This window comes from Nannobrachium achirus (assembly GCF_963921795.1).
Source record: "Nannobrachium achirus genome assembly, chromosome: 17".
Taxonomy (NCBI): domain Eukaryota; kingdom Metazoa; phylum Chordata; class Actinopteri; order Myctophiformes; family Myctophidae; genus Nannobrachium; species Nannobrachium achirus.
Window position 1 is genome coordinate 31,217,131 of NC_137824.1, and position 15,000 is coordinate 31,232,130.

General features: G+C 43.9%; 1 protein-coding gene across 1 annotated transcript in view; it reads left to right on the forward strand.

The window, feature by feature from the left end:
- Positions 1 to 15,000, forward strand: part of uvssa (UV-stimulated scaffold protein A) — a 52,123-nt gene that overhangs the window by 32,651 nt on the left and 4,472 nt on the right. Inside the window, exons 11-14 of the mRNA XM_080746142.1 lie at positions 3,278 to 3,482; positions 6,779 to 6,910; positions 7,938 to 8,124; positions 11,970 to 12,072. Of these exons, the coding sequence (XP_080602268.1) occupies positions 3,278 to 3,482; positions 6,779 to 6,910; positions 7,938 to 8,124; positions 11,970 to 12,072 (627 nt within the window). The remainder of the gene's footprint in view (positions 1 to 3,277; positions 3,483 to 6,778; positions 6,911 to 7,937; positions 8,125 to 11,969; positions 12,073 to 15,000) is intronic.

The window sequence follows — 15,000 nt, forward strand, 5'->3', positions numbered from 1 at the left end:
GATTAGTGGGCTAGGTAATGATTTTCAGGGGTCATGCCAAATTAACAATGCAACCTCCTTAATGAGCTCCCATTATCGCTGCACATTAGCCCTGAGACCAGATTTACACCCCACACACACACACACACACACACACACACACACACACGCACGCACATGCACGCACCCACACACACCCAGTGTGTTTGTACTGAAATGTCTAATTCAGGGCCTTGATTTCTCTACCATTGAAACATCACAAGCAGAAGAAGTAGATTCATTAGAAGCAGAACTCTGTCTCTTTTCAGTGCCATCGTTTACTGTCGTGTCTCACAGCCGCAGAAACTTAAAGAGAGACGGCTGACGATTAAAGGGTCATGAAACCAGTTGGGCCAGTGATTCCCAACCTATTGGCCAGGGCCCACTGGTTGGCCGTGAGGGTATTGCAAGTCGCCCCCCAAATACCGGTAATTAGAACACTAAGATTTTAATTATTATAATATAATTATCTCTCTCTCTCACACACACACACACACACACACACACACACACACACACACACACACACACACACACACACACACACACACACACACACACACACACACACACGTGTATGTACTGTATGTATGTATGAGGAAGGCCTCAACAGCTGCAATACCGCTGGGTGACCAAGTGGCACTGTTGAGCAGCCTTGAACAATGCACATAACTTATCAAGACAAATGCATTGCTACTGTGTACTATGGAACTCTCAAAAGCAACGCACACTTCACACTGGGTGTGATTTTCTTTAAAACCTTGAAAATCTTCAATACATAGCAACTATGTTGGTTCCGTTGACCCAAACAGGAACACAAATTAATCAATTGATTGATCATTAAAATAAACATGCTCTGAAAATGAACACAACCCGCCCATCTGACTGTTTAACACTGCAACACAAGGCTCTGTCCGTGGAGTCTGCAGAGGGAGTGCGTTGTTTGACTCTCTGGCCGAATGTATTTTGAGGACAGCCGTTATTTTAGGTCTGATTTATATTTGGATGGAGAATCGAAAAGTGCTGTGACTGTTGATGGCACATTTTGGTGGCAGTAGAGTAGAATGCATTTTTCACCCATGTCAAATTCAGGGGGATCAAAGGTGATTTTCTCTGGTGTTAAGCCCATTGGCGTCTCTCACTCTAGAGAAGCAGTGCATGCTATGGCCACTGTTCCTCTTGAGTGTCTTAATGGGTTGCACCCTTTGCATTGCTGCACTCTGTCATCCACCCTGAGCCATGCCAAGCAAAGTGAGCCAGGCCAGTTCTTGCCCAACAAAATTCATTGTATGGTAATTAGGGCATTCACCAAATATTCGAATATCAAAGTCACTATTCGATTTTTTTTGTGAGCATGTAGATCGGCTATTTTCACAATGTTTGCCTCTTGCTTACTTAATATTTGACAGTTTGGCCAGTCCTGTCGAATATTCGACTATTCGAATATTTGAGGTCGAATAATTCGAATACCAAAAATCACTATTCGTGAATGCCCTAATGGTAATTATGGTTGTTGGGACCCCCAGGGGTTCTTATAGGGGTTTCCAGGGAGTCCCCAGTGAAATGATTGATAGCTTAGGAACCAAATGTACCCTTAAAGGTCTTAAAGATTGGACACATGTAAAGTGTACATTTGTACACTCTCGGGGTTAAATGAGCACTGAGGATTTTAGAGGGTAGACTGGGGGTCCCATCAGAGACAGAAAACGTCCGTGGCCCTAATGCATATCAAACTGGGGGTCCCTGAAATGAAAAAGGGTTGACGGTAATTGTATTCCATGATAAGTATCAGTAATGAACCATAATGCATCAACGTGTCAAAAGCGTGTTTATCTTCAATAGCCACAGGCACTTCCTCTTTCCTACATTTCTTCCCACTGGCGAAATCATTTCATTACAAGTGCTCACATTCTCTCTCTCTCTCTCCCTCTCTCTCTCTCTCTCTCTCTCTCCCCCCCCCCCCCCCCCCCCCACCCCCCCCTTCTCTCTCTCTCTCCCTCTTCTCCGCTGTCATTCCGATAGATACTCTATCTGTCCTCTTATCCCTTTCTCTGCTGTCAGGACACTATCTCTCCTTTTCTCAAATTAACATTTTAATTACAGGCTTCTGCTCAAGCCTGGACGAATCAATATTTCACTCTCTCTCTCTCTCTTTCTTTCTCTCTCCTTCCCCGCCGTCTCCGTCTCAATCTGTCCCTTTCTCTCTCACAAACGCCATTTCCGTGTCCCATTTCTCTCTCTCTGCTCTCTCTGCTCTCCCCCCCCCTCCGTCTCTCGGCCCTCCCTCCTCCCCCTCTATTTGTGTCCATTGATCTGTAGGCCTTAACATCTGCAGCCTCCTGGGCTGCAGACAAATCTCTGCCATGTTAGATCCATTTGAAGCCAGTAGAGAGGATTTGCTCGTATTTCACCTGTAGAGAGAGGAGGCAGAAAGAGGAGAGATAGGGAGTAGGGCCGCACTGCCATAGCCATAATTTTATTAGCGCCAATTACTTTTTCGGTTAACCCAACGATCGAGAAGCGCAGTTAAAAAAAACGCACCACGTTGCAATGTGACGCGTTGTCAGCCTGTTTGGCGGAGATATTTAGTGTATAAGGGAAAAAGGAGGGGGGGTTAGTACTATACGCTCAATGCCTCGCTGCTGGGATTGGGATAAGTCCATACTAGCATCATGTCCAGAGGTTGTACTTTGTACATCAGTGGTTCCAAAACGTTTCAGCTCGAGACCCAAAAGATTTTTGCCCGGGACCCAAACTAGTGAAAATAGCAGATCTAGATCAAGCTCGCAATGTGCGCGATGTGTAAATCTTCTTCTTTATTCATGACATTTCTTTGATTTGTTTGTTTATACAATTATATATTTTTTTAATTATTAACCAAAACCAAAAAATTATGTGAAATTTAATCGAGTCGTGACCCATAGAAATGTGTCCGTGAACCACATATGACCCACTGTTTGTTGTTGTACATCATGTGACCCATCTAGGCATAGAATTATTTTATTATTTAACTATTGAAAAATATTAGATATACAAGCTCACAACGTGGCAGGAGTGCCGTGTTGCGAGCTTGTAGATCTGCTATTTTTGAAAAATCATGATTTTTTTTGCAAGTCTTTGAATATATCTTTTTAAAACTCAAATATTTGCTTCTGGGCGGTCCCTGGAACAACATATTTTGAGATGGGGGTCCGCGGCCAAATACCATGTAATTTTGGGGGTCCTTGACATGAAAAAAACACTTTCTCCACCTCTGCAGGTCTGGAGCCCAGTGCGTCCACATCTACAGCACCAGCCCTCAAAAGGAAAGCTGCCCTTCCTCCCTCCTCCTCCTCCTCTTCCTCCTCTGGCCCCGCCCTGCACAGGAAGTTGAAGAGGGTTCTGGAGGAGGAGCAGGACCCCACCAGCGCAGCCGCCACAATGCGCCTCCTGCGACAGCGCCTCCCACAGGACGCTAAGCGAAGGTACCGTCTCAAAATGTTCTCTTTACAACTAGGATTGGATTGATTGATTGATTGATTGATTGAAAACTTTATTAACAATATTGTTAACAGCACATGTAGTAGTCAAAAGTTGTGCTAAAAGGATAACACAAAAATTAAGGTACGTCATAATAAAAATTAAAAAAAAGCCCAATTGCTGTTGCAGCTGGTGAAGGTGGAGCAGATTGATTAGTGGTCATTCTATTAATCTGGGACTGGGACTCCAGTTTGCAGAATTTATCGAAACTTTGTTGTAGTTTCACAGCCAGTTTCAGGTTGTTGTTGATACAATTGTTGCATGTATTGGACTTCCTCTCTCCCTCTTTCTCAGAAAGCCACATGTCCTGATTTGTGTGAGTTTTAGGCTTCCTAAAGGCATCCTACAAATACTTCCATAGTATAGCTTTAAAATAGTAGAATTCACACACAGACGCATTTGCACATAATTTCAAATGCTGATTTATTTTTGAAGAATCATATTGTCCATCTTGATACATAAAAGAATCAATCATCGACATCAGAACTCAGCACTCCAGTCTGTGATGTCAGCCAGATAGAACTATGACATCAGCCAGTATACTGTAATGTCTCCACAGTCCACATTTGGGCATAGCGAGTAGCAAGAGACAGATACACACACCGTGTGTATCTGGTGAATCAGAGGAGAAGAGTTGTTTTGCCTCTATCGCTGTGCCATGGACTGAAGTATGGATAGAGCTTCTCAGTGAAGGTGCAGCCAGTGAAAGAGTAGAGATGAGCTCTAGACTCCACGTCATAAAAGGAGACCAGACCCTCCTCATAATCCACAAACACTCCCACTTTCTGGAGATCCTCTCTGACAGGGAGGAGGACAGCAGGGCAGGCACCGGCCCAGTACTCGTTTCCATTCCTCAGCACTATAGTCCAGTAACCGTTGTTGGGACTCAGTGTGATCACTCCCTTCCTGTTGATGGACTCCCTGGCCACTCCTAAATCCCAGCCAGTCTTCCCTTGAACCTGAACCTCATAGTAAAATCTCCCAGAGGAGAAGCTTTGTTTCCCTAAGACACAGACACATTCAGAGAATCTCTCTGGGTTGTCTGGGAGATTCTCCTTCACGTCTCCATCAGTCATTTGTTTTCCATCCTCGTGCAGGGTGAGTTTGCGGTGTGCTGTATCAGGGTCCAGAGTTACATCCACTGCATATTGCTGGACCCAGCTCAGCTCAGCATCACCCCTGTGACTCCTGAACTGATGAACCAGCTCAGAGATAGTAGTGTTGACAGATACTTCTGGTCTCTCATAAAAGTTTCTGTTACATAGCGGGCACTTACACACATCATTAGTGTCCCAGTAATGTGTGATGCAGGTTTTGCAGTAGGTGTGTTCACATGGAGTGGTGATCGGATCAATCAGCACATCCAGACATATGGGACACAGGAACGTGTCTTCAGACTGGAGTCTGCTGGCAGACGCCATTTCTACACACTGAAATACAAAAGGGAAAGAAATGTAGTTCTTGAATGATCTATGTACTCAGACCAGAAGGTATGAAACTGATCTGGATTTTAATGAAAATTAATTTTCAGAGATATTTTATGAAAACTAAAACCAAATTGGGTCTCTGGAGTTGCAAGGGATAATAAAAACCCGGGAAGATTATATCTGGATACAGTTTAATATACTTTAGAAAATAAACTCAGACAGGGTGATGGAGGAAATCTAAAAGTTTGACACAAAGTAGAACAAAAAGGATCTTGTTCCTTCCGCTAAAGAAAGATTCTACAGTTGCCAATTCATATCTGCTATAGAGAAATAACGCATGAATAAATCAGAATCAATCATTCAACCAAGCTTAGTATCAATCAATAATAATCCATATCTGCTGTACTCACCTGTCTTTGATGTGTCTGTGTTTCTGGTTAAATCGTGTTGAATGAAAGTTTTTGTTTCAGCGTTACACCATCACTTCACTGAGTTGAGTTTCTCCTTAGATTTGCGTCACTGGGAAACTCCTCCGTTTGGCTGTTAACCCTCCACCTCCTCCCCTTTTCTCTGTCCTTTATGCCTGCATCCATCAACAAAAAACGCCTCATAATCAAGGTCAAAGTCTGACAGTACTACAGTTTTAGCCTTTAGGATTCAATTCTTAAAGTCAAAATAAAGGGTCCATTATTGGGTCAATGTGGCAAAATATCTTGAGTGTGGATTTTTGTAATGATCAGAATGCTGCCCTGAAGACATGGATAACTTGTGGGTAAAAAAACTTAAAAGACAAATTCATCAACAAGTTATATTGTACAACCAGAGTTTCAATCTAAGCTTTGTACAGGAACAAACATATTATGTGACATTAGAGGTGTAGATAGACAGACAGACAGACAGACAGACAGACAGACAGACAGACAGACAGACAGACAGTGTGCACTTTCTGTGAAAGAGAGCGATAGAGCCCACTACCGCTCTACTTGCAACAATTGTATCTAGTAGATGGCAAACACAGCCTGAAACTGCCTGTTATATTGCAACAACAAAGTTCCAATAGCCTGAAATATACCAGTCCAGTCAAATTTAGTCAAAACTAACAGTACACATTCTAATTTCTGTCTGCCTCTGTCTCTGTCTCTGACTGCTTCTAACTGTCTCTGTCTCTGTCTTTGATTGATGACGGTACAGTTCCTTGGTACAAGGTCAACTAAAAGGAGATCCTAGGAAGGCACTTGGCTTATTTACACAGGAAACCATTGAAGTATTTCATATAACATTGAATGACAGACGGATAGAACACAGTAGGCTACTATGCAGTAGATATATCAGGAGAAAATATACAGTAGGTAAATACAAAGAAGGGTCAGGGGAGGGTAAGGCTGGGCTAGGTTTGTTATTGCCAGTTGCGAACGGCTGCTCGCTGTAAGTGGTTTTTCAGGGCGATTTTAAAGGATGCTAGGGAACCACACTCCTTTAAGGCACTTCGGTAAGGCGTTCCACATTTTGGTGGTATAGCAGAAGAACGAGTTTGACCCTTTGTTTGATTTGACTCTGGGTTGAATGTGATCTGTGGCGCTGCCTCTGGTGTTGTAATTGTGGACGTCCTTAACGTTTATAAAGTATTTTGACAGGTACATGGGTATCTTAGTGGTGTAGTGTATCTTGTACACCAGGCCCATTGCAAGTTGCTGCACTCTTTCATCTACTCTCTGTCTGTCTGTCTGTCTGTCTGTCTGTCTGTCTGTCTGTCTGTCTGTCTGTCTGTCTCTCTCTCTCTGTCTCTCTGTCTCTCTCTCTCTCCCTCCCTCCAGTAGCACATCTGCTCCTGGTTCCTCAGAGGAGGTCAGAGGTGAGGCGTCCACGTCCGACGCTCCAGTCGTCCCATTTGGTTTGGACCTGTTCTACTGGGGGTCGGAGCAACCCAGCGCTGGAAAGATTATCAGGTACGCGCACACACACACACACACACACACACACACACACACACACACACACACACACACACACACACACACACACACACACACACACACACACACACACACACACACACACACACACACACAAAAGAGGCAGTGGAGTAATTTGTATGTATATGTATGACCACTAGAGGGCGAAACAGAATGACAACCAATAGACTCAACACAAGACAATAAGGATATATCATATTTGATATGATAATTCCGGCTAGAACACATGACTAAGATCTATCTATCGGCATGTTAACCCATTTAGGCTTAGAATTATTGAATGCTTTGATTATTGAAAAATATCACATACACAAGCTCGCAGCGTGGCATCTGCTATTTTTGAAAAATCGTGATAATTATTTTTTGCAATTCTTTGAATATATCTTTTTAAAAGTGAACATTTGTAGCTAACTAAAATATTTGTTTCTGGGTGGTCCCTGGAACAAAATATTTTGAGATGGGGGTCCTTGACATGAAAAAGTTTGAGAACCACTGATTTAGAAGAAGGATTTAGAAGACATTTATAGAGTCGGGTCAAAAATATTCAAAGACTTGCACAAATGTTCACGATAAAATAAAAATAAAAATAAAAAATAATCTACAAGCTTGGCTGTGAGCTTGTATATCTGCTATTTTTCAATAGTTGAAGCATAAAATAATGGTTAAAGTGTTTAAAATCCAATATATCGTCACTGTCGGGCAGAAACCTCGTATCTCCAAGTTTCAAATGTGTATGTTTTTTGGCGTCAAAAAGTAGTAAAGCCCTGCTTCATCAGACAAGGCCGTCGCACAAAAGTAGTGAAAACAGCAGATCTACAAGCACACTGTGTGCTTGTAGATCGGCTGTTTTCACTAGTTTAGTTAATTTTTTTAAATGATAAAAACGAACGGTTTTGGACATACAAGATTTCCACCCGACAACGACGATATATTTTTTACAATTATTATACTAATAACTATGTAATGACATTACTACTAATAATAACACGTCTCCCTGCAGGTCAGCGTCTCAGCATCAGTTCTGGGTTCCGTGTGAGGAGGAGGGGCAGGAGGTGACCAACGAGGAGCTGGAGGCAGAGAGCAGGAGCAGGTTCATCTCCTTCCCCGGGAGGTTCACCCCCGTGGGACACCACTGCCACGCACCCCTGTCCAACGGCACGCTGTGCCAGAGGCAGGACCGCCTGAAGGTAACGGGACACGCACTTGCATGCACGCACACACACACACACACACACACACACACACACACATGGAGATCTCTGTGTCAGTCTTTGTCCCTTTCATGCCCATTGTGATGGCCACATATGTTTGCCACACCAGCAGCCACAGAAAGTTGGTAAAACATGGTGGACACTTGTCCTTTTTTCTGGATTATTGATTTAGTTTATGTTTATTTTCAGTACTACAAACTATACATAAAGGACTACGCACAACAAGTTAAATGACATACTGTTTATTGCAATTGTGGTGATAAAGTTATGGACGGTTTATATGGCCATTAAGTTTCTATTATCAATTCCAAATTGTTTGATCAGAAGTCATTTACGTTTACTGGGATTTTGTTGAGTAATCAGTTGAAACTAGGTGCTGGAGTTAAGATGGCTGGCAATATGAGAAGCTACTTCAGATCTATTGAAGGAGCTGATTAGTTATTGGACTGCACCATGTCCCCTGTGTATATGGGGTTGGGCAGGGATTTATTATGAGTTTGAATGTATAACAATTGTGAAGAAATGTATTTTGAGATTTCAGTTAAAAAGTATTTTCTTTATTTAATATGAGTTTGTGTTGTAGTGGAATATGATGTAGTGATTTGTATTATGTTTAAATGTTATTCTTTTCCTTTCCCCTGTGTGTCAAGAGTGGACTGATCACCCACTATACCAGGGGTCCCCAAACTTTTTCCAGTGAGGGCCACATAACTTTTCCCTTCTCTGATGGGGGGCCAGGGTCAGTTTGTAACAGAAAAAGTGTGACGATCGCAGGGGTGCCTATCGGCAGGGGTTCAACGCGTCTGGTGACTGTACTCGCCGACAGACTCACGGCATTAAAGACATCTTTCTTCTCGGGACACACCTCCTCCACAACAACATTCAAACATTTCTTGACAAACTCTCCCTCAGTGAAAGGTTTACCGCCGCTTGCGATCAGCTGAGCAACACGGAAACTGGCCCGAACTGACGATTGGTTCAGCTGAGTTTGGCGTACAAATGTAGTCTGCTGAGCTAACAGTCCACTTTTTAGCTTTGAGAGTTTGTCTGCTCGCATTTGGCCTTGCAAGCTATCATACTTGTCTTTGTGACGGGATTCATAATGTCGGCGCAGATTGTATTCTTTGAATACCGCCACCGTGTCTTGACAGATGAGACAAACAGCCTTTTCTTTGCATTGAACAAAAAAATAATCGTGTGTCCACTGCGAGTTAAATACCCTGCATTCTGAATCAATTTTTCTCTTAGTCTTACCCAACCTTTTTGCCATTATTCCGTTCTGGAGGGCTCACGTTCACGTTCTATGACTGGGGAAAAGTGAGGTTGTAGTAGCAATATTTCTTTTTTCTTTTTTTCGTCATTGTTCAGGGGGCCGGGTCAAATGTGGAGGCGGGCCTTGTCCGGCCCCCGGGCCTTAGTTTGGGGACCCCTGCACTATACAGTATATGTTTCCCTCCTGTCTCATTTTGGTTAAGTCTGTCATGCTGTCAAGTGCACTTTGGTTTGCCCTCATTTATTTTGGGCCAGAATTACTTATTGAAATTTTTTAATAATAGAAAATAAAAGACAAAAAACATACTTTTTAAAGAAAACTACTCTTTTGTCCTGGTGTCTCTCTGGCCGTGGCCGACCAACTTTGGTCCCTCACACCCATACTGTATATGGAGATCCCTGATGTAATCAATATTAAGCCCATATCTTGGAAGGCCCATACCACCGTCGGCGTGAGCGTCTGGGAAACCGGGGATTTCCCCGCTGGGCCGCTAGGGGGAGTCCGGCGAGCGGGCCGCTGCAGGTCACTGCAGTGTTTCAATTGAAACGGGCCTCGGCCGTCAATGCGAATGATCGTCGTCCATCAGAAACCCCCATTGGGGCCCCCTTTCTGTAACGTGCTAGTTCTGCCTATGTCCTGTTGCCAGGGGGGACTCCGACTGCCAGTAAATCTCAGTCCAAATAAATGACGCTCATATGTGAATGACACTCTATCGGAAGCCCCCCTCAATGGGCCCCCTCTATCACGCTGTCGCTGTGCCTGTGACGCTGCACACCGATTGGCTTCACTTTGTAATACGAGCTAGGCGCGCGGTTTAGATGTTGGATGGACTATCAAAACAAGTTGTTAACCACTAATTAACAAGAATGCACGCTCATTTTAAGATGGCAACAACAAACATGGACGCAACACTGGTCTGTCGCATCCTATGGTATGGTCGCATCCAGTCAGATGAAACATGTCATGTGGACAGCTGGACACGTTAACACGTTACCTTGAATGGAATATATCTGAGGAGCAATTATGTCAACTTCCCCAAAAGGCTGTCCTGTCTTATTAAACCAGACGCTGGGACAGCATCCACTGCTTGTATTGTATCCACAATATAACTTGTGAGTATCCTAATTTATTACCTTAACATGTCACGCCAATGCGCAAATGGTAATGTGGGTAGCCTACAGTAATTAATGTACAGTATTTGTGCAAGTTGGCCCTACATTTGTGGATAGCCTATGCATTATGTTCAAACAGTTCAATCCAAAACATAATGCTTATAGTCCAGTAATTTTAGGCCAAAATTAGGCTAAACCTAAAACAAATTGCAATAGTAGCAAACTCAACTGATTCTGTATCCTCATTATATCCTTAGTGAGAGAAAAAAAGTTCCAAGGAATCCCATCAGGGCAAAGTTTTGAAAACGACCTACCTACCTTCACTTACTATACACTATAATATAAAGGAAAAAATGACTCCCAAAAAAATCTGCTTTAAGTGGGATGTGAGGGATCAAACTAGGGGTTTTTAATTATTCGGAATCCATTGCAAGCATTTGTTTTGCACGAAAAACATTCATTGGGCAAGAAATGGCCACTCAAAATGATGGTTTAGTGATGAGTCATCAATTTTCACAGTCTTTTGGGGTCCGTTTTTAGTGTGGCGTTGGAACCGTTCATTTTGAGGAGGGGGTGCTCAAGTGAAAAATTGACAATTAATTAATAAATAATGCTCAATTTTGACAATTAATTAATAAATAATGCTCAAAAATGTTTAGCTCGCGCGCTACGCGCGATCGCATAGGGCCGGTCTGATGCAAATCCCAGGGCTGAAAATTCCTCCCACACCGAGCCTGGCCCATACTGTATATGGACATACTGTGTCAGCCTCTGATGGCAGCAATCTCCATATTTGGGAAATTAAATTACAAATACATGTATATATAACTTAAACTATATAATGTATCTCTTAGCAAAATGCAAGCATGTGTGACCCGATGATGCCGGTCGATTTGACATATGGCCCAAGTGCGTGCCACCAAAACTGGGGGAGGAGTAGCGTGGCAAAGAAAATAGTTTACTTAGGAGATGATGGAAGATCGGACAAGGACTATAGTCTGGTTGTCCTACAGGGACAATCACAATAAATACAAAGTTCACGACCAGTCGCATTGCATTGCGAGCTTGTAGAATGTATTATATATACAGTAGAAGGGGGAAAAACTATATTTACTCGCAATCCCTGTTTTTTAGGGAATACCATTGTCTGCTGTAAGGGATGGCCATTTGGACACATTTTCTTAACCAATGCTTAATTAACCATTAACTATTAAGAAAGAAATATACTACTTTTTAGAGTGGACGAATGTCTGTGAATCACTCAGGGTTAGCCGCCAGGACTGCATTTTCGGGTAAATGTAGTCAATTACATCCCCTCTCCCCCAACGGGCCCTGATGGATCCAGGGGTGTTTGGTCCAAGATATTGTGACGTTTGATTTGGTTTCACTTCCTTCCACTGCGGTGGGATTGACTGGCGGTGTGTCTGTCCAACCAGTGTCCTTTTCATGGGGTGATCATCCCTCGTGACGCCCAGGGTCGACCAATCAGAGCGGAGGACCGAGTACAGGAGGAGAGGAGGAAGATGGAGGAGCAGCCTGGTGAGGAACACACACACACACACACACACACACACACACACACACACACACACACACACACACACACACACACACACACACACACTTGTTCTCAAAGTGGGGTCCGGGGACCCCCAGGGGTCCTTGAGGAAGTTCCAGCAGCTCCCCAACCAAATTAGTCAATATAGGATCAAAATATATTGAACCACTTTAACCCTATACACATTGGCTATTTTTCTTTTTATCTTGAATAACACAAGAAATACTTTGCACAATAGAAAAAGTGCTCATCGGAGCACAGGGCTCCACCAGGTCAGGTAGGTTATTGTGTCCTCCTGATGGCGCTATAAAAGGCCAATGGGAAAAGATTGCCATTTCTTCTTAGGCCTTTTACGGCAATCACGCTGTATTCGTGATTTGAGGCATTTCTTCCTCGGCCTAGTGGGAATGTGCGTGCAAAAATACTGCCTCCTCCGTCTCTTCTCCCTGTGTAGTGTTTACAAATGATTCAGCCCACAATGTGGAGGCATGGGCTGCGTGGTACCAACGCAAACCTTGCGGCACGAGCGGTATTTAAATACCTGCGGTCGGGAACGGGCCGTCGCAAAATCCTGCAAAAAAATATATATATTTAATAGAGCTTATATATTTTAGCAAGATATGAATACTGAATGTCTCCATGCAGAGGAGAATGTCTCTCTCTCTCTCTCTCAATGAAATCATTGGGGGGACGGACGATAATGGTCAGAAATCTAACTGGAGCGGACGGACAGACTGTTGTGAATTTTGTGGATTTTAATTTATTTGTTTGATCCGCAACAGAATAGGCATGAGTTTTCACACATGCCCAGGTTGAGTTACAACTGTACTCAAACCGTAATTTTCCATCTGCAGCGAATCTTTTTGCCCCAAATAAAGCCGCATTCACGTTTTGATCTTGTAAATCGGCTATTTTTTTGTCAAATATTCCCCCCCAGAATAGGCATGCTGGGTGGGGTTCAAGTGGTTAAAGGTGTGAAGAAGACAGAGTGAAGGAGAAAAACAAGAGAAAGTCAACCATCTGTTCTGCACCCATCTGGACAACAATCACATTTCTGTGTGTGTGTGTGTGTGTGTGTGTGTGTGTGTGTGTGTGTGTGTGTGTGTGTGTGTGTGTGTGTGTGTGTGTGTGTGTGTGTGTGTGTGTGTGTGTGTGTGTGTGTGTGTGTGTGTGTGTGTGTGTGTGTGTGTGTGTAGGTGGCCATGGCGAGCTGTCCAGTGAATTGTGAAATAGCATCTTTTGTTACTAACTACACTATCGATCCTGCAGTCCATCTATCACACATACACACACACACACACACACACACACACACACACACACACCCATTCACATTTACTGTCCACAATAGCACCTCTGTGTGTGTGTGTGTGTGTGTGTGTGTGTGTGTGTGTGTGTGTGTGTGTGTGTGTGTGTGTGTGTGTGTGTGTGTGTGTGTGCACACGCGTGTGAGAGAGAGAATCAATGTCACGGTGAGAGGGAGAGATGGACTCTGGTTGGTTGATGGACCCTTTAGATTTGAGACACATTCTCTGTTTCAGTATTTATTCGCCGCCTCATGCCCACCGGTTTCACACACCAAAGAATAGCAGAATTTGTCCTATTATGACATACCCAGTAAAGGGACGTTCAGTTTCATGTGGTTATGGTTCATTTTGCTAGTGGTAGTTTATTAAAGCCTAATACATAGTCCAACTCAACAAGAACTGTTTTCTGTTTCGGAAGGGCCTGCTGATCCAAAGAAGGTTCAGAGTAAAGCCCTTTGCACACAGGACAGTTGCAGTTTTTTTCGTTTGCTGCATGAATAAAACGCATTGTATTTGGTGTGCAATGCTGTGCGGAATCGGCGCTGCGGATCCCAAAAGGAGTCATAAAAGGAGTGATGAGTTTTTTACCGCATGCGATAAGACGCACAAATCGAACTGGGTTCCATTGAGAAAAAAAACGCACGGCCGCAGCCACTCGTCGCACGGCTAATTCGGATCCGGTGTGCATGAGTTCGTAGAGAATCATTGTTTTCTTTAAAAAAAAAAATGTGTCCGTTTTATCCGTGCGGATAAACATGCCTGTGTGCAAAGGACTTAATCAATTCATTAAACGGCCTCAGAACTTCATTTATTTCTGGTGATATATTAGGGCTAGTCCCAGTTGTCCTACGCCCAGTTGTCCTACGTCCCAGTTCTCCTACTGTGTCCCAGTTGTCCTACTGTAGCCTGGCTGTATGGGCTAGTCCGCGAACTGACTGCAAAGCAAGCGATCTTCATCCCATTCATGCGTTTATCGTGCGCTTGCCCAGGCCTTACGGCCTGGGCATAAATATAACGATTGCATTCACCACGGCTTCGTAACTCGCGCGGCGCTGCGCGGCCCTGGCCCGCTCTTCGCGGGCACTCGCGCCTGCGGTGCTCGGGCGCGAAGAGCAGGACCAAGGTCCGCTGGCCTTCGCGCCGCTTGCAATGTCGTGGACAATAATTACAGCAGTAGGACGGCGAATTTTTGGCGAGAGCTGTACACTACTTGAGTTGAGTAGCTGTACGAATGCTGAGGTGGGGGTAGGCTACATGTAGCTCCAGGCTACAGTAGGACAACTGGGACACAGTAGGACAACTGGGCGTAGGACAACTGGGCGTAGGACAACTGGGATTTCCCCATATATTACCGTTATTAGTGCCATGTGCCCGGACCGGTAGGCCAGTGGGCACCCCTAGAAAAAAGCTTGTTTTGACCAAAAAACGCAATCTGGGAAAAGAATGTGGGATAAATGGATTTTTCGAAATCTGACAACATTGAGCCGGGCGGAGCGAAACATTTTGGGATGACATCATTTCCGGTTGCATTCTGGGATCTGTAGTCATGGGATCACTGATGGTTTGCGGGAGAACGGTCTGTCCGTGTTTTCAGCGAATCAC